An 18,559-nucleotide genomic window follows, 5' to 3' on the forward strand; every position below is an offset into this window, starting at 1 on the left:
CTTAGTACGAGTCGTCTGACCATGATTCAGACCAGAAGGCCTCGGGTGTACAGTGTACAGTGTACAGTACAGACAGTATGGACTGTAAGCGTACCTCAGTCTCATTCCTATAGTGTACTGTATTATGGATTCACACTCTTTCTATTAATTCTATATTGCGCCACTACTGTTTCAACAGTTTTATTACTTCAAACTCTCCTCGTCCTCAACTTAACATTCAACTGCCTTCGTCCTGGCAGCTAGCCAGCCATTTTTTCCTTGATAGTCGATTTATTACTACGATGGAGTCAGTAAAGAGCTTCTTTTCTCTTGCTCTATAGCTGCCAAAAAGTTAATTGGTATACGCATAGGAAGACACGGTATGTTGATGTATTTTAACTATCATAGAATGGATATGATCGTCTACTATCTATGCGTTGTCGGCTGCGCAGATTTGGATCCTGGAGAATAGTCAATGAATTGATAGAATAGATCCAAGAAAGTATTTGTTCGTATGATGAAGACGAGCATAAATTGACTTGTATTGCTAATATTCTTGGTTATCTTTTCATTCTTGGATAGTATCTGATCGAGATAGAGTCATCGTATCGATATGAGCCAGTCTATCTAGTGTTACGATAGTCTTCAGTGTAGTGCCAGCTAATCAACGCATAACTTCAATCATGATTGGCATTCTAGGAGAGAACAACAATCATAGCACGTTTTGAAGACCTGATTTGCCTGTAGTTATGATCAACAAATCGATTAAAACATTGATCCATGCTATAATTCTATACTATCGTATCCTCGTGTATTAGCACAGTATTAGTAAATCCTAGAGTGTAGATTGTAGAAGCACAGCCTAAATTAGACAAACGAACATTTGATCTAGTGATCACTGTAATGATTGAATTAATTAACTATATACGCGTGTATTAAGTATCAATTCGTTGTCTAGCTGTGCATGATCTTATCCGCCTGTATTAATAGAAGGAAATCATAGATAGTTAGTATAGCTTGAATTTTACGATTTATCCAGGATCACCTTAATGAATCAATCCATTAATGATACGCTAATATCATATCTCGATCATCATTTACGACTAGAATCGATCTTGTTTACAATTAGCAATATAACAACGTATGGAATAAACTAGACAAGGATAAGAATTAGCATTTTACATATAGATTAATCGACAATTAAAATAGAGTATATTATATTTAAGATCTAACTTGCCGTGAGCTATGGTCAATGCATTGATTAAACACTGATTCGTGATATACTGTAGCTGTGCACTATCTTATCTTCGTTACTTTGTGTATTAAAATTGGCAAATCATAGCTAGTATAAGCATAGCTTAAATTGGATAATTAAAATATTTTATCTCAGGCCAAATTTAACCAATGAGTTAATATTTACACGTAAACTTTCATACACAGACCATAATTTGCAACTAGAACTGATTCTGTTCATGGCTAGCAATACGATGATGGAATTATTAGTCTGGACAAGGATAATAATAATTATTTTGTATTTAGATAAATTAACTCCGTATACTTCCTCTAAGAGCCCATAGCTATAATAGAATAATTTGTGCATATTCACAGTAGATTAAATAGACTTTGTAATTGCGGTATTTTTAATGAAAATATTTACAATTACCTACATACCTGTATATTGTAAAATAGAAGTGGTACAAGCATGGATCTTTCCTGGAACTTGACTGACGGAAATCTAGTCGGTACGACTAGTGATACCTTGCTTGAGAGTATGGATACCAATGATATTAATAATACTCCTGTTTTAGCTTCAACATCACTTAACTTGGCTGATATGCCAGAGGTAAGAGAATGCCATCGCTTTGCTTAAATATCCTATATAAATGCAAATGAAGGTGTACTGCATCAAGATACCATATATCGTTTATTTCGTTTCCTACATTATGGAAATGTTGCTTAGTTGAACTTAGCTGATAAAATTTGCAATACTACGATATACTATCGAAATCAAAAGAACGAGGAATGCATTGCACAGTGTATAATCAAAACTCCCTTAAATTTAATGAGGAAAATCTGAATCATAAAATTCTACTATCATACATCCGTTATATGCATAACTTGAATAAGCATATTGATTAAATAAATTGTAATTGATTGGAAATGCAATGCTAGTTGATGCAGCATTATAATTCCAAAAGAACTAGACTTAACCATCAGTATTGCATTGAATATTAAGCGATATAATTTAGTGAGATGGTATCTACAACGTGGAAATAAAAATAAGTAGCAACCATTATTCTTGTTTACTATCGATTCTCGACTCCATTAGTTCGTTATCAATGATAACCAAGCAACATCTAAGCTTTATTTCAATTATTATTTAAAATTGTTTAGATTATGGATACCTCAACTGATCAATCAAGTTTAATGACAGCAGGGAATAAGCGTTCAATAATTTATGAAACAGACACATTAATGAGCCTTAATTCCAACACCATGACCACTGATAGTTTCAATCTTGAAAATAATACAAATTTGTCGAAATTATCGGCAGCAGAACCGCAACAAAGAGCCGATCCACCATCGAAAAAGATGAAATCTTCAAATGATGAAAACAAGTAGGTCTTTCCTTCCTGTAATTTGAATATTTCTTGTTCTATAGACAGCAATGAGATTACGTACACGTATTAATTAATAAAATACCTTGAGTATTTTATTTACGTTAAATTTTCTTCGTTGTCAGTGAGATACCGCTCAATCCCTATCTAGTATTCTTTGCGGAAATGCAGCGAAAAATCAGAGACAAACGACCTTCGGTAATCTTAGGAATAGTTTTAAATATTATAATAAAATACAATAAAATAATAAACAGCGTGTGCAAATATTCCACTTATTGATAGATTGATTGATTATAGAATAAAATTTTGATCTTAAGTACTTAAATATTAATCTTGCTTATTATTACTAGATTCTCTTCGATGAATTATCGGAGATAATTAAACGACAGTGGGCTTCATTAACTGAAGAAGAAAAACAGGTAGATTCACTGTTTGGAGAATCTTTGTTAATCATAAGTGACTCTATAGTTCAGTAGCTTTTAAAACTAAAAGTTTGGAATCAATCTGAATTTTGTATGATATTTGCAATATAATGGATAGGAATATATTCGTCCATCAAGTGAACAAAGATCGAATGAATCCATGCAGGTTCCTAATCTGCTAGAGACTGCGGTAACAATTCTGTTGTTCAGTTATTTTGATAACCGCTATTTTCAAAGTTTAATATAATTACTTGTATATTATTACTACATTGTAAAGGTAGCAAAAGACAAGTACTAGATTAAATGTCATCAACTGCTGCATTAGTATTCTAATAATATTTTCTACTGTATAATTCAAAAAAATCAATGTACATAACGAATTCTGCTTATATAGTTTTGTTTTTCAAGTGGCTTTGATCATCGTTTTCATTGAACCAAAGTACAGTACTGTATATTTACTTAATTAAATCGAATATAATCACAATGTACTTTTTGCTCTGCAAATTAATTATTATTAATCGTTATTTTTGAGCTTTGAGATCAACTACAGTAAAGAATTTGCATTACTTACATTACGCAGGTATGACAATATTTCAATTCAGCTTTTATATTATTATTGCAGACGAATTTAATGACAGAAACTAACGACGAAGGGTCTGTTACACCAAAAGAGTCAAATCCATCCCCTGAGGTAACACTGACTGTCGTAGCTTTATCATCATGCATTAAGAATCTAAAATATCACTACCTGATAATTCGTAATCCTGTTTACCTTGTATAATTTAGTTAATAACTTTCATTCTATCTTAGAAGCAGAAAAATGAAATTGGTGATGATGGCAGTTTAAGATGTATTCGAGCAGGATGTAACAATATTGCAAGCGGTATACAACTGCGTGGAGGTCCGTTTTGTTGTAGCCGTTGTGTTATAACTCATTGCAGGTATAACTTTTACAGTAATGTTCACATGGTTAGCGTGATATAATAGGTAATAAATAGCTTATCGACCACATGAAAATTAATGATAACACCGTAACAGTAATAATTTCATTTTTCCGTTCTTTGCTGCAGAACAATATTCGACGAGTGGGTTAAAGCTCGACAGAGTAATACGTCGTATAGGTGAATCTGATTTGCTAGATGTATTTTAGGAAACTGTAAACAATTTAATGATGAAACGGCTCTAGCTCCCTTTTTTCTGTACTGTATATGGTCTGTGGCGATGTAATACAATTATAATAACCAAACCCTTTTCTGTAATTATAAGATGTTTTTAGCGTACAGTACTAAATTATATGATTATATTACGAATAACGCATATATCGCTGTTACTGGCTTGGAATCTGATGTCGATTTTATACGATTCAGCACTTCATCGACTAAATATTAATGTGTAACACCGCCGGCATCACATCGATCGATACAATCGCATGACATTGCTGTTCCGCGTTTGATAATTTATTTCCTTTAGACGTAATAAGTGGATTTAGGATCGCTTTGAGTCTTGATGCACGTGTTCTTGTGTATTATTTACAAACACCCAGTGTTCATGCTGCCTAATTTATCAATGCAGTATGATTCTATTCATTAGCTTTCAAAAACTAAATATGTTCTTATATGAAAATATACCTAAAATTACTGCAAGGAAATCATAATAGGTAGCCGCGACATCTGCAGGTGATATTTGAGAAATAGTTATGAATGATTTAATTTTTATATACTCGTATGGGAAATGATGTAACGAAATTTAAATGAAGATTCATACGTATATATACAGTGCATCAACATACAATGCATTTAGTAAGATTTCCGATAAATGAAGTTGTAAACAAATCAAGCTAATTTTCCCAGTTGGTTATTATTTCTGCATGTTTTAGCTTAAATTTGAAATGAACATTAGCTTCATCTGGATTAAAAATAGCATTAAAATAAATATCCCTATCATCTGCAGAATTCTGAATATTTTCAGGTTGCGAAAGGATAATAATGCCCTGCTTATAATCTTTACACCATTCAATGGTACCGTGATCGTCATCAGACACCTAAATATGCAAAGCAACAGTTTACACAGTATCTCGTAACTAGTCTTAAGTTAGATAACGATAAATGCTTTTATAACAAAGATAGTTATTAGTAATAATAGTCGAGCTACAGTGCTAGCATTATTTGAAAAATTTAGCTCTGCAGTTTACCTGATTTAATCCTGTAGAAACAACCTCTTCTTCATCAAGGAAGTAGTCTAGCCATATGACAATTGCATGACAAATTCCAGACCTAAGTTTCATAAAGAAACTTAGTATAAGGTAATAGAATTAATGACATCTACGAGTATTGCGGCACTTTAAGCTGATATATCAATTCAAATACTGCACAGTAGTGAGTATAATACAGAAAGAAGTACTGAAAGCTCCTAACTTATTAGGTTAAGTATCTAGACTTTAAGAAATCGATTTGATAAGAAAAGAGGATAATTTAGACAAATTGATTATCTTAGTCTTACTAAATACCGTTTAAATTGAAGTTTACCACTGTTTACTACAGTATTCATAGGCAGAGGCTTAGAAAAATCGAAGCGCAAGAGGTCAAATTTATCAGTTAGTGCCCTGCAAGGGTATTCCCAAAGAGGTATAGCCTCGATCTCGTGATTACAATCAGTATTAGGTAACCTAGATTTGACAATCTAAGATTGAAATTATAAATGTTTAACAAAGCTCATCTCAATATAAGGAATAAATATCATTGTAAGATTATAATGATAAATAATCTGTTTAATGCTACAAACTGTCTGAGTAATCCAGCTAATATATTAATGTTTAGAGACACTAACATCTAATAGGTCATTGTAACCTCCCATAGTAAATCCTTCTACGTCAGAGATCGGCGAACGTAATAACCAATTGTGATCTAATTCTACTACATTGAAATATTGTTTGAATAGGAAATTATTCATTAAGACAATAAATTAAATACATTCTGAGCTAAAGAAACTGTAATACCTGCTATTGCACGAATAATTGCAAATGCTGGAATGACAGCCACCTTATCGGCCATAAAATTCTCAAGAGATGTTCTAGCATACCAATACGTATACCAAGAAAATACACTACCACCAAAGTATGGTTCACCTAGTAAAATATCAATCTAGTCGAAAGAGATACGACAAAATTACTTATTCGTACGTCATAGTATTCTGTAGTATACGTATCGTAAAAAATTTATCAACACCTACTTTGTTACCCAACAAATCATCACTTCCAATATCAGCCAGATTTCTTGGAGATATCATGATTTTTTTATTCAATCCATTGGCTCTAACGAGCTATATTAAGATACGAATAACATATCCTTAGACTCCCACGAGCAAACCAATGTATGCCTTACTATAGAACCCATAGAATATCAAGATAATTAAAGTTAGATATTACATAATTATAGCTTTTACCTCACGGATAGTATCTCTTGATTTCTTTGATGACTCAATAGCTATAACCTAGCTCCGTAAGTCCAAAAAATAACGGCTTTATTTCAATCTTACATTCAAATTATGATAATAAACATAAATATTTCAGCGTACTTTACGAGCCCCAGCACTTGCAGCCATCAAAGGTAATAAAGATCCATCTCCAACTGATACGCAATGAACATTGAAACTATTCTGTATATGCTGTATGAAATAAATTTACAGATAACATCATCTGACGAAAACTGGCCAAAAAATGAAATCTACAGTATTTACCTTTCTAATAACATTGTAATATTTCCGTTGCTTTTCAACATTATTTAAGCCGGATAACCGCATTTTATCCCAGCATAATTGATGTGAATACTTGTCAACGTCACTAGTTGCATTTGTTCTTGGGCTACTATATAATATTCTAGATTACCTTTTTATCTAATAGCATTATCCAACCTTGAAGTCAGCTTAATTTTTACAGTACCTTGAGCTTACATTAAACCAAATGTTGTATTCATCATGTGAAACATCAATAGATATAGATTTTCCTAAATACATGATGACAACTATTCAGAAACACGCGTAATTACTACATTAATGTATAAAATTACTTGTTTACACGAACTATTCTTTCTATCCAACCTTTAGTAACTGAGATGGATTGAGGACAGAAGTAGACAGCTTGCATCCAGTGATCACGCCACTAGTTAAAAATGTTAAATCATAACACTCGTCACAAAAATTTAGTCAAATCATAAGTTACGTAACGCGATCTGATAATATTACCTGAAGATTATGATTAGACTTATTATCAATCCACTTAGGGGCTGTGCTCAGTTCAATATTTCCTTCGCAATCCATCTTTAACACCCACCAAAATAAAAGTCCATGACATACACCATCTTCAATTGCTGTAAGTTCCAACGTTCGACGTCCAGAAATTGTAAATTCATTATCTTTCCCCTCAACTCTTCTCACACTCATTTGAGACTTTATAGGCGAGCAAAAATCAAATCTAATTTTTAAAATTATAGTTATCAATGAGAAATTGTGACTTGTATATTAAGTTTAAACAAGAGGAAGTTCATTGAGTGAGTAAGTTACATCTTGCGTGCGCACTCTTACGTTAGAGCTTCAATAGGCGAGGTTAATAATTTGATGTCTTTTGGGTATAACTGATCGACGTGCATGCAGAATGCGGACGAAGGATAAAAATTATTATCTGTAAAACTCTGCGGAACTGCAAACTCCCAATCACAAGATTCAGTTCTCTATTTCCAAGATGCACGAAACATCGTCAAATACAATAACGTAGACAATTGTAGAAAATGATTATTAAAACACACTAACTAATTATATTATTCAAGGTTGAAAGTTTAATATTTTAAATGTTTAGATTCAATAAGGGTACCTTGACTGGATTTAAATTACAGCACTTTTGCAGAAACTTGCTCTCACATGCCTGAACATATATCTTTGCAGCTGCTGGTACACTAACGCAATTAGGCTAAGGTTAAATGTAAACAAAAAAGTAAATACGTAAATTATATCATTTAATATTAAAATAATATGGTAATAAACTTTGATAAAATTTACGCCATGATATAGATTTGAATTATTCATGTGTTTCATATTTATTTACCTTAACTAGGTTTTGTTGCGCATGCAACATCGTACCAAGGACTCCTTCACCAATAAGCTCGCTATCAAATATCTCCATCACTATCAAATCAGCTTTGCAACCATCCATATCGTCATCTAGCCAATATACAATAAGAGTATTGATATATTTTATCATAAAAATATATTTATTACATGGTAGAAGATAATAACTATATATTACTACTAAATTATATGCATTTTTCATCGGATCGTCTAATTAGGTTTGTTTCCTATTATTACAAATTTACGACAATAGCATGTAGAATCAAGATGATACACTAACCAATGTGCATGCATTATAACTAGTAAGAATAAGATATCTACAAGATTGTTATAATTGGGATTAGCTATTTAAAGAATTCAATGTAGTCTATGATATAAAGTAAAATGCATATGCTCACATTATTCATAGTATTATACAGTACGATACCTGCTGTCATTGAAGTTGATCTTTTCTGTATAATTTTGATATTATCTTGATATCGATTTTCAGTTATAATTTTTTGAGCTAATTGAGCCATCGGTTGAAATGCCTGCGATATGCCAGTTTTTTAATAACATTAAAGTATTAATTCATGTTTATGTGCGTATAGGAAATAGTATATACTATTACCTCACATGCATAGATCTTTTTTGCACCAGCTCTAGCTGCCATAAGTGCTAATAACCCTGTACCAGTACCGATATCAAGGACATTACATGAAGACGAGGAAGGATTTACATCTAAATAAGCCTGGACAGCCTTCTGAATTGCTTGATCATATTGAACATTCTGCAAGATTACGATTAGATAACATTATATTGTTTGATATGATTGCTAGAAAGAAGACAGTTTAGTCTCAAAAATGTATGATTAAATTGCAGACAATAATAAGTTAATTTTATGGCATAACGTACCCTTTCCTTATCGTGTAACATATCTCCATATAGTGACCTAATAACAATGTATATCATTGTTGCAAGGAGAGAACAGAGTATATTGATTATTAGCGAGCTACACTTGTTAGAATATCCACAATTATAATGAATGAGATAATTTACAAATCATTCTTGATGGAGAGTACTGTACGTCAATATTATTCCATATATACAATACCGTGAAATTTCCAGATAGTAATCGTGGTCATCTTCTTGTTTAACCCACTCCAACTGACCAGTTTGTTGATTCATTCTACCTACAAAGTTAGACATTATTCGGCTGGGAATAACCTTTCTATTTGCAGAACTCTTAAGCAAGTTGAAGACAATAATGCTAGATGTTGGTGTTGCAAAGCAGCTTGCATGTGTTGTATATATATGCCTTAATGGGCTTAATGCATGCCTTGGTATTGCAAATCCTTTGCCGATTTTGATGAGAGATCGTAACAGGGTATTAGTAGTCATATAATAACAGTACTAAAAGATTATCACTGTCGATTTTGACCATGAATTTGGCAAAACTGGTAGGTCCGCCAAAATTGACGAGCTGCAATCAACTTGAGCTTTTGCAAATGAACTATGCAATCTATAGCATATAATTTCCTTGTCAATGGCATAATAGTCTCCGTGACGCTTGGGTATCGATACTACCTGTAGTATCGAAACGCCATAGTATAGAACGAGTAGCGTGCAAATCATAGTAAATATACTAAGGCAATGACTAGCATTTATTGTAGAATAAGATTAATAGGTGAGCTACTCAAACAAGACCAATGGCATAGTCAATATTAGTTAATACGGTAATATAAATTACGCTGGCATAACTCGCGTGCATACGAGCATCGTCCTATGTCTATTGAGCATGCTCATTTACATCAAGCTCAATGATTGGCTAGAATGGAAAGTCCGCTTCATTTGAAAGCCGTTGAAACTACATAACCTTAATTGTACTAGTTTACAGGGTAACTACTTAAACAATACTATACATTTTATACTATCATCAGTTATCATAGCACTAGGATTGGGTTTAGATAGCAAATTCTTTACCTACAGCAATACTGTAATGAGGGTAGTGCACAAAATGATTGAAAACGACGTAATAGACAGTCTCAAAACATTCATCTAAATAAAGTAGACAGTATGAAATCTAGACCTCTCAGCGATACCATACTGACGAGGTAACAGCGGCCAATGTCGCGGGCTAATCTTGTTATTCTGCCACGATCGAGAAAATCTCATCACAACATCCAGAGTGCATCTAGACTTGGCAAGCTTAACTTCCTCTGCTAATATTATTATTAGTTGTATATTAATAGTACACGGAGATCTTGAGATTTAAAACTAATACATAGATAATCCAAATGCCCAGAAGGAAGAGAGGACGAGGCGGTAGAAAAGCTGCTACTACCACAGCTAAGGGGAATGAAGGCGATGAAAATGTTACTAAAGGAAAAATTTCTGATGCATTCAAACAAGATTTCCGTGCAGAAGGTACATCTAATTTTATGATGGCCATTCCTAGCAACATCTATAATATATAAATTTGGATTCATTTACCATCGTAGTAATCGTTGATTAAAGTATCACTTGTATTGTGATTGTTAGCTGAACATCGGGTACGGGAAATGCGTCTTCATGCAGAAGATTATAAGAAACGATTACAAAGTACATTTGATCAATTACTATCTCAAATCCCCAAGGTAATTTCTTGCTATAATGATCTACTCTATTTTGAATATCTACAGTAAATTGTAGATTATTCTACATGCTATGCTATTTGTGTCAACTTTTTAATGGATACTTTAAGAAAGAAGGTGTAATCTGCTATAATAATTTGTTGCAGAGGATTCGCCTCATGACCTTAAAAGAACTACGAGGTAAAGATGATGAACAATGTCAGTAATCAAATTGTTGACTTTCGTCGTATACTATACAGTAACCTGAAATAAGATTGATTGATTAGTATCCAACCGATAACTTTAATATACTAATTAGGAGTTTCTCATGCCAATCGTACGATGTAGTTCATTTCATCCTTTACTAACATTTATCGATACAGAGAGGTTGTAAATGATTTTAATAGTACATATAGGCCAAGTGTATACGGTACACTGGCATACTCGTACCTAGCCATAGCCTAGATGTGCCTAACACAGTAATTATACTTAGGGGTGTCAGAGGTTCCATCCTAACCAGTAACCTAAGTTTACAGTAATTAACTATTTTCCTCAAATTCTATGAGAGTAATTGTTGCTCATGATCAGAAACGATTGCAATATGTTTGACATAACCGTGTGAATTGAACTAATGAGCAACATAATTTATCTTTCTTTCCAAATTATTGTGGCATACTTCTTGTATGCTTTCAATGTCCTTTGAAAATAAAGAAGAGGATAAGAAACAAGAGGTCAGTCTGATTTTATTCCTAGATAACTATAATTACTCATTTCTTAGTATATAGCACCAGATACTTTATGCTTTGCAGTCAGTTCATTATAGAATAATACATTACTACAGACTTATTGTCATATGATGGCAATTCTAATAACTTTGTAGATCATATTACAACTGTAATTTACAAGGGATTATATGTAGGCTGTATATGTTTGAATGTCATGTCTGTCTGAAGATAAATGTACGTTTTTACGATCTATATCTTGAAAACGAATTAAAAACTAGCCAGAAGTACCATTATACCACCGTAACACTGTCTTCAGCTTTTAACCACAATGTAATAGTATAAACAATAATCCTCGCCAATATTAACTTTAAAATTACTATCTCGAACTTTAATTATTTACAGAAAGAACTAGGAAATATTTCAAATGTTATTGCTTATGTTAACATGAAGACTCAAGATTACATGAGGTATCCAACATACACATTTCCTATTATTTAGGTCATTTATACATTTAGAAAGTACTTTCGCCCCGACGGTAGTTGATACCCTTATTCTGTATAGAATAAATATCACAAAAAATGTATTGTAATAACTTGTCGATAACTGACAAAGTGTTAAACGTCTTTCAAATAGTTGTTAAAAGAATGTATGTACAATTTACTACGTCAACTTCTTATCACTATACTATAAAGTGTGGATCTCATTTTCAGGAAGTGTCAATATTTTACTGTATACTGTATTGCATCGCAAAAGTTAATAATACGCTTATAGAGTTTACTGATATATTCTTAGCAATGAAAATCAAGGTAGCAAGAAGGATGGTAATTTCGCTACACCTGGTATGTTGAACTTAATGTATCTATATATATGTATATAATACTGCGTCTGATCACCGATCTTATATTTAATGGTATAAGATTTTGAACACGTATAGTATGAAATAAAAGTCATTTTTTAATTTCTATTCCACTAGCTGCATGGACGTCAAATAGTCTAAGAAGCCAAAGAAAGCGAAAACCTTTAGGAGAGGTATCACTGTAATTTATGTAAAATAGTTTTCTTGCTAGTACATTATTATTGTATGTATGTATGTACCACTGAATGATATCATATTTTACTTAATACTACAAGTATAAGGTTAAACTAATATCTGTATTAATTACCCATTATTTAGTCAAGTGAGAATATGAGAAACCAAGCCCCTGCTACAGCTAGACCTAACAAGGTTATCGCTTTAATAGTTGTTATACTGTATTTTTAAAATCCGAACCATTTGCTGCATAAAATATTATATATTACGTTATAGATAAGAGTAGTTAGTAACATTATTATTAAACCAGAATGAAATGTTTTTTTAATTCCCTTCTTGGACTGTTGATTTAGTTTCTAAAATGGCCTAAATGTAAGTCAATTTATTGAAGATTTTTACTATTCAAACTTTTCAGACAAAAAGGGGACCAACGCAGACACCAGCCGTTAGGCACAGTTCAAGGTACAAATCAATTGTACTAAAAAATATGCGATACGTATAATACTATTTATAAATTATGAGCTTTCTTATCTCTTTCCTTGAAATATCAACTTTAAGATTGAAGTCTAGAACGGAGTCTAAACGACCAAGCCAAGTACCACAAAATAATTTCATTACTCCAGCAGCTAAAAAAACTATAGCACAACTGTCTACTACTACCGCCACTGGTATCAAGTCAAGGTTATGATAAAACCATGTCATTTTACTTTCAAATCGAATTCTCCACAGTTTAAAATATTATTATGTCTTGCATTATTGCAAATTCATAATTCTGTAAAAAACATTGATTTAGTCTAGATTGCCTACTGATCAATTATAGAGTAATTGCCAGTATACGCATATGTCTGCTATTTTAACTCATATATTGAATTATATTTCCATGGGCAATAAAGATACATTCGACCCGGTGAAATCTGTGTTTCTATACATGGTTCACCAGTTTCGCATTTTAGCGAAGAAACACCTGTTTCGAAGCGGCAAGTCATGGACAATAAGGCAAGTTTAACAAATAATTTTACGAGTGCTAAGATTACGGGATTCCTAAATACTTAGCATTGGTATTTCAGATTTTGCAAATGCTAGCTTCCAGACATGTTCCTGAAAAACTCGACGAAGAAACGATTCAAGAATTGAACCGTTGGAAGGTTATTAACGCTGACATTATCATTTAATCTACTAAAGTTGAAATAAAATAATTAACTGAACTTTGTATTATTCTTGATGTTTCCTTTAGGAAAGAATGGATCACATCCTGATACAAACTAAGAATTAATCTTTCGACGGCATCAAGAACTTTGCCGTCCATGTTAATATTGTTACAATTATGCTACAATTAATTATTTACCTACTACTACTGATTGGATTATCATGGTTCAATTTACTGAATGTATGAACATTTTCTATGTCAGCTTTACTGTATTACTGTATTAATTTTATTGAATCTCTAGTATTTAGATCTAGTCGTAAATCAATCGATATTGTAAATCAGTTAATCAAATTGCCCGTATTTGTATTTAAGATATAAATCTCGTTTATTTGTTACCTTTCTCATCTATTTTGAGAGTATCTGTACAAAATTCATATACAGTAAAGTTACATTAATAAATAATCTATATATTTGGCTGACAAACATTACGACATTATAAAGTATGGCATTAAGGTTTTATCATATTAATTCTTTCAGAAGCATTACATGAACAAATCCTTTTTAGCTACAAGGTTCATATTCAAATATACTGTAGACGGACACGTGTAACATAATTATAATACCTGCAATCTTGGACCTGTATAAAAATATTATTGACAGTACTTTTTACCCAATGATAATTTAAAAATATGCTAGTGCACATTAAAAGGTGATTAAATTCGCTACAAATTCACCGATTCGAAGTCCGGCCCTAGCCTGATCAAGTCTCTTCCAAACACAAGGAAGCCGAGGATAAAAACATTATATTGCAATATTCATGTAAAGCATTTAATTAAAATGGCAGTATTACGCGTTAGATTCATCAGCTTTACGTTTTCTCCTTGATAAATCCTAAAAAAAACCAAAGATAATTAATTACTAAACCAAATTCCTATGAACTATGATTAGCGATAATTTATCAAACTTACGGTTCCATATTCATAGTAATGGGGTGCCAGTTCGTATAGCCATGAAGGCTCAATCTAAATGAAAGAGCAAAAATAAAGACCTTTAACATTTCATGATTGTAAAATTATACCTAGACATCACTTACGACTGTAATGTCTCTCATATAATCCTTCTTTGTTTGGAGAACTTCATGGAATATTACCCTTTATAATAAGAAATAAATACTATAGTTTTATGCCTATCATTAATCAAGTGAGATTAAATAACGTGCTGTATACAATAGCGTATCTATGCCTATTTGCTACTTGCTAATTTCATTTTAAATTACACAGTACATGCATAGTATTACGATAGCGTTGTAATACTATACCATTTTGGAGGTTCCTCAGTGTAGAGTACAGAATTTGGATGGATATGTAAGACATGATTATCCCGAATTGTTCTAAAGAGTTAGTTAATAAAGAAGAATAAATTACAGGATAATTAATTACCTCGAATAACCTACAATACGAGCGCATAAGGGATATTTAAAATGTCATTACTGGCGTGTACGACACAGTGAACACACCATGCCGTAATAGATTGCTATAACTAAAGTAAGTCTCTGAAGAGACTGTAGCCATCATAATACCTATAACAACCATCACCACAGTATTTTGCTGCGTTAGCAAAGAATCCTGTAACAAGGCATTTACATACCGCCTCAGGATCATCTACACAAGAATATGACAACAGTAACAGTTAATAGATATTATACACATTCATATCTGAATCGATAAACCTACGATAAACCGCAGCTTAAATTATTAATTTGAAATACATAATAGATTCTATATCTGATACATTTTAACACTATTTTATTTTATTTTTATAAACATATTACTGAACTACATATGGGATCTATTATAATTATTGACAACTATATTTTTTACTAGCACTTTCACTTTAATCGTTAGCAAGGCACAATCTGCAATCAATCATTCATACCGTCACATGATATTAATGGCAATTTAAATTTCTTCATAAAAACTTTTAATCGTTCCCTTATGGCAACCGCTTTAGTTAGAGCTAGCAATTAAAGAATTACTGTTCAGAAATAAGTATATCATTCATTTAAAACATAAATAATCTATAAACTATTACTGTACGTCCCAGATCAATGTACATTGGTAAAATTAAATAATTCCAAAACACTTACCTTTATAATTTAGGTAATTTTCTTGACACCACTTTGAACTTTTTCGACACTAATTAAAATGAATTTCGAATTCAATACGAAATCTATTCGCTGCATAATAGAAAAGTGCTTGTGTTTGAATGTAAACTAGTTATCATCACCCTCATAAACGCTTTATAGACATTTAATAGTGTTAAATGATCTCCCTCATACACAGCAAATTTTCTACGAGCATTATCCTTAAAAAAAAATACGATGCGACGTTCGTAAGTAATAAAAATATTATATCACTAAAGCTAATAATAACATGAGGTATAAGACGACATACAGAGGCTGCTTTTCTCTTTGGCGGTGTATAAAATATATTCTGTACTTGCAACATTGCTGTGATTGTAAGAATTTCTTCGGAACATTCCAACTTGCCTTTATGAACGTCAATAATAACATATTATTAATAAATAGTGGGATAAAAATTTTACCTTGATATGAAATTAGTTTCACTCACTCGATGACAATAGCATTTTCCCGAGCATAGGATCAACAGGTAACTCAGCCATTTTATTTCCGCATCCTAATGTTAGCCTACCGTAATCGTCTAATGCTGCCAATAATATCATGGAAATAAGATGAATACTTTGGTAATAAACTCTATCAAATTGTTGATTTAATAGATTTAAGCTAACCTTCAAGAGCATACAGTAATTCTAATGATCGGATCATATTCTTAGCCGGTGGCGGTGACAAAAAATCGAAACGCAGTACATTATCAATACCTAAAGCTTTCAACTGAATAACTACCGCGCTTAAATTAACTCTTTGCATTTCAGGAACAGTAGCAGATGATAATAACTTTTCGTAATCTTTTTCCGTCAATAGCCTATACGCTTTGCCAGAACGAACACGACCAGCACGCCCAGCGCGTTGCTTAGCTGAAGCCTTTGAGATTGGTACTATAACTAGTGACTCCATTCCAGCATTAGGAAGAACCATTTTTAATTTAACAAATCCACAATCCACTACATAAACAACTCCATCAATCGTTATGGATGCTTCGGCAATGTTCGTTGCATAAATAACCTATAGCGACGACAGTTCAACGATCGTCCAAATTTCAATACAATGTTTAAATGGATTAACACCTATTTATAGCAATCTGCAGAGTTATTAAGAGCCTTTCTACTGAACTCGTAATTTGCACTACTTACTTTTCGCATATTTTCAGGAGTTTTTTTGAACACTTTAAGCTGCTCGCCTGGAGGTAATCCACCATACATAGGCAATGGCATTAACTTTTGTTGCAATTGATGATTGTAATCATTAGTCATATTGACTGCAGTTTCAACTTCTTCCTGACCGGTAAGAAATACTAAAATATCACCGCGTTTTTCATTTTGGTGAATTTTAAAGACGGTGTCCACAGCTGCTTTGATGTAATCTGGTACTGGATCAGCGGTGTAATGAATATCGACAGGAAACATGCGGCCTTCAATTGATAAAATGCTAGCAGTATCAAGACTAGTATCATCAGTAGTATTGGAATTAAAGAAATCACGAAATGCTTCAGCATCCAATGTAGCCGATGATATAATAATTTTTAGTTCAGGTCGTTTCTTTTGTATCTTTTTCAATAATCCAATAACAACATCAGTATTGATTGTTCTCTCATGAGCTTCATCAAGCATAACCACACTATATCTTCGTAGTAACGGATCAGCCATCATTTCACGTATTAATAATCCATCTGTTACAAACTGAAATTTCAATAAGGATAATATTAAGATTGATTTGTACTTATTGAAATGATATTCAAGTCGGTAGGCTAACCTTAATACGTGTTAATGTTTTATCGGTACAGTCTTCAAATCGGATAGCATAACCAACTTCTCGACCCAGGTATACACCTTGTTCTTCTGCTACTCGTGTTGCTACAGTAACAGTAGCGATACGTCGTGGTTGGGTAACACAGATAACTCGACCCCCTTTGGACCAGCCACTTTCATGAAGATATTGTGGGATCTGAGTTGATTTACCACAGCCAGTTTCACCCACAACAACCAAAGTTGAATATTTTTCAAGCATATATAAAATATGATTTCGATACTATATGCAAGCAGGATAGAATTTATAAGTGAATGAAGATCTCTCGTTAGTAAATACATGCGCGTACATGCACTATACTGTTAGGAATTCCTTTCTAGCAGTACTGCAGTCAGATAATAATTTTACGTACCATTATGAGTCTGTAACAAACCGCCCCTGTCTGACATGGACGGCATACATTTACTGAATAGTCTAGATGTTATCAATCTTTTACCGATTCTATCATGTACTTTCTACTGTAGTTATCGAAAATAAGCATAGTCTCATCCGTTTATTCAATTCTTATATACTGTAAGTATATATCATTCTTTTCTTCAAGATCTATTCGTTAATTGAGCTATTACTCCTATAGAAGTATACGTTTACAGTATGTGCAGTACTAGCCTTGATAGAAACATTTCTAACCCAGTTTATAAACCTTATCCATATGATAAGTAACATAAAAACAGATATCAACTTTAAATAACTCATTTCCAACCTGAAATACAGGTAATCTTTGCCTTTGCTGTGTTAATGGCAGCGTCATAAACCTGTTGTAATGGATGCATTCTCCAGCGCCTTGGCTCACTTCACGACGCTCAATTTCATCACTCTCATTGGCGCCTGCATAAACAGTAATATATCATGCATACATCAGGCTACAAATTGCACCAATTATTATCGTTAGAAATGCTCTACAGTTAATCTATTAAGGGATACCTGGC

General features: G+C 32.6%; 4 protein-coding genes across 4 annotated transcripts; 2 read left to right on the forward strand and 2 right to left on the reverse strand.

The window, feature by feature from the left end:
- Positions 1-1,681: 1,681 nt before the first annotated feature.
- TRIADDRAFT_55585 (uncharacterized protein) lies at positions 1,682-3,998 on the forward strand (the record flags this gene model as incomplete). Its single annotated transcript, XM_002111465.1, has 8 exons — positions 1,682-1,822; positions 2,374-2,597; positions 2,723-2,795; positions 2,948-3,016; positions 3,138-3,209; positions 3,642-3,710; positions 3,830-3,920; positions 3,961-3,998. The coding sequence occupies 8 exons, from the start codon at positions 1,682-1,684 to the stop codon at positions 3,996-3,998; spliced, it is 777 nt and encodes a 258-aa protein (XP_002111501.1).
- Positions 3,999-4,856: 858 nt separating this feature from the next.
- On the reverse strand, positions 4,857-9,325 carry TRIADDRAFT_55586 (uncharacterized protein; the record flags this gene model as incomplete). The annotated part of the gene is made up of 17 exons (XM_002111957.1): positions 4,857-5,060; positions 5,211-5,292; positions 5,526-5,698; positions 5,846-5,931; positions 6,015-6,159; positions 6,248-6,337; positions 6,593-6,682; positions 6,755-6,881; positions 6,957-7,020; positions 7,115-7,175; positions 7,259-7,462; positions 7,884-7,979; positions 8,115-8,230; positions 8,565-8,667; positions 8,748-8,906; positions 9,032-9,068; positions 9,231-9,325. 17 exons carry the CDS (start codon positions 9,323-9,325, stop codon positions 4,857-4,859), a joined length of 1,932 nt encoding a protein of 643 aa, XP_002111993.1.
- Positions 9,326-10,413: 1,088 nt separating this feature from the next.
- TRIADDRAFT_55587 (uncharacterized protein) lies at positions 10,414-13,536 on the forward strand (the record flags this gene model as incomplete). The annotated part of the gene is made up of 9 exons (XM_002111466.1): positions 10,414-10,543; positions 10,658-10,752; positions 11,856-11,920; positions 12,246-12,292; positions 12,427-12,482; positions 12,628-12,678; positions 12,899-12,945; positions 13,042-13,164; positions 13,377-13,536. The coding sequence occupies 9 exons, from the start codon at positions 10,414-10,416 to the stop codon at positions 13,534-13,536; spliced, it is 774 nt and encodes a 257-aa protein (XP_002111502.1).
- A 1,038-nt stretch (positions 13,537-14,574) lies between these two features.
- Positions 14,575-18,435, reverse strand: TRIADDRAFT_24419 (uncharacterized protein; the record flags this gene model as incomplete). The annotated part of the gene is made up of 13 exons (XM_002111958.1): positions 14,575-14,652; positions 14,724-14,781; positions 14,949-15,020; positions 15,210-15,291; positions 15,566-15,646; positions 15,777-15,825; positions 15,917-15,994; positions 16,084-16,178; positions 16,261-16,356; positions 16,439-16,832; positions 16,961-17,506; positions 17,580-17,855; positions 18,334-18,435. Coding segments are annotated over 13 exons (2,007 nt in total), but the record flags the coding sequence as incomplete, so codon positions are not given.
- Between the last annotated feature and the right edge of the window lie 124 nt (positions 18,436-18,559).

Source organism: Trichoplax adhaerens, genomic scaffold (genome assembly GCF_000150275.1).
Source record: "Trichoplax adhaerens TRIADscaffold_4 genomic scaffold, whole genome shotgun sequence".
NCBI lineage: Eukaryota > Metazoa > Placozoa > Uniplacotomia > Trichoplacea > Trichoplacidae > Trichoplax > Trichoplax adhaerens.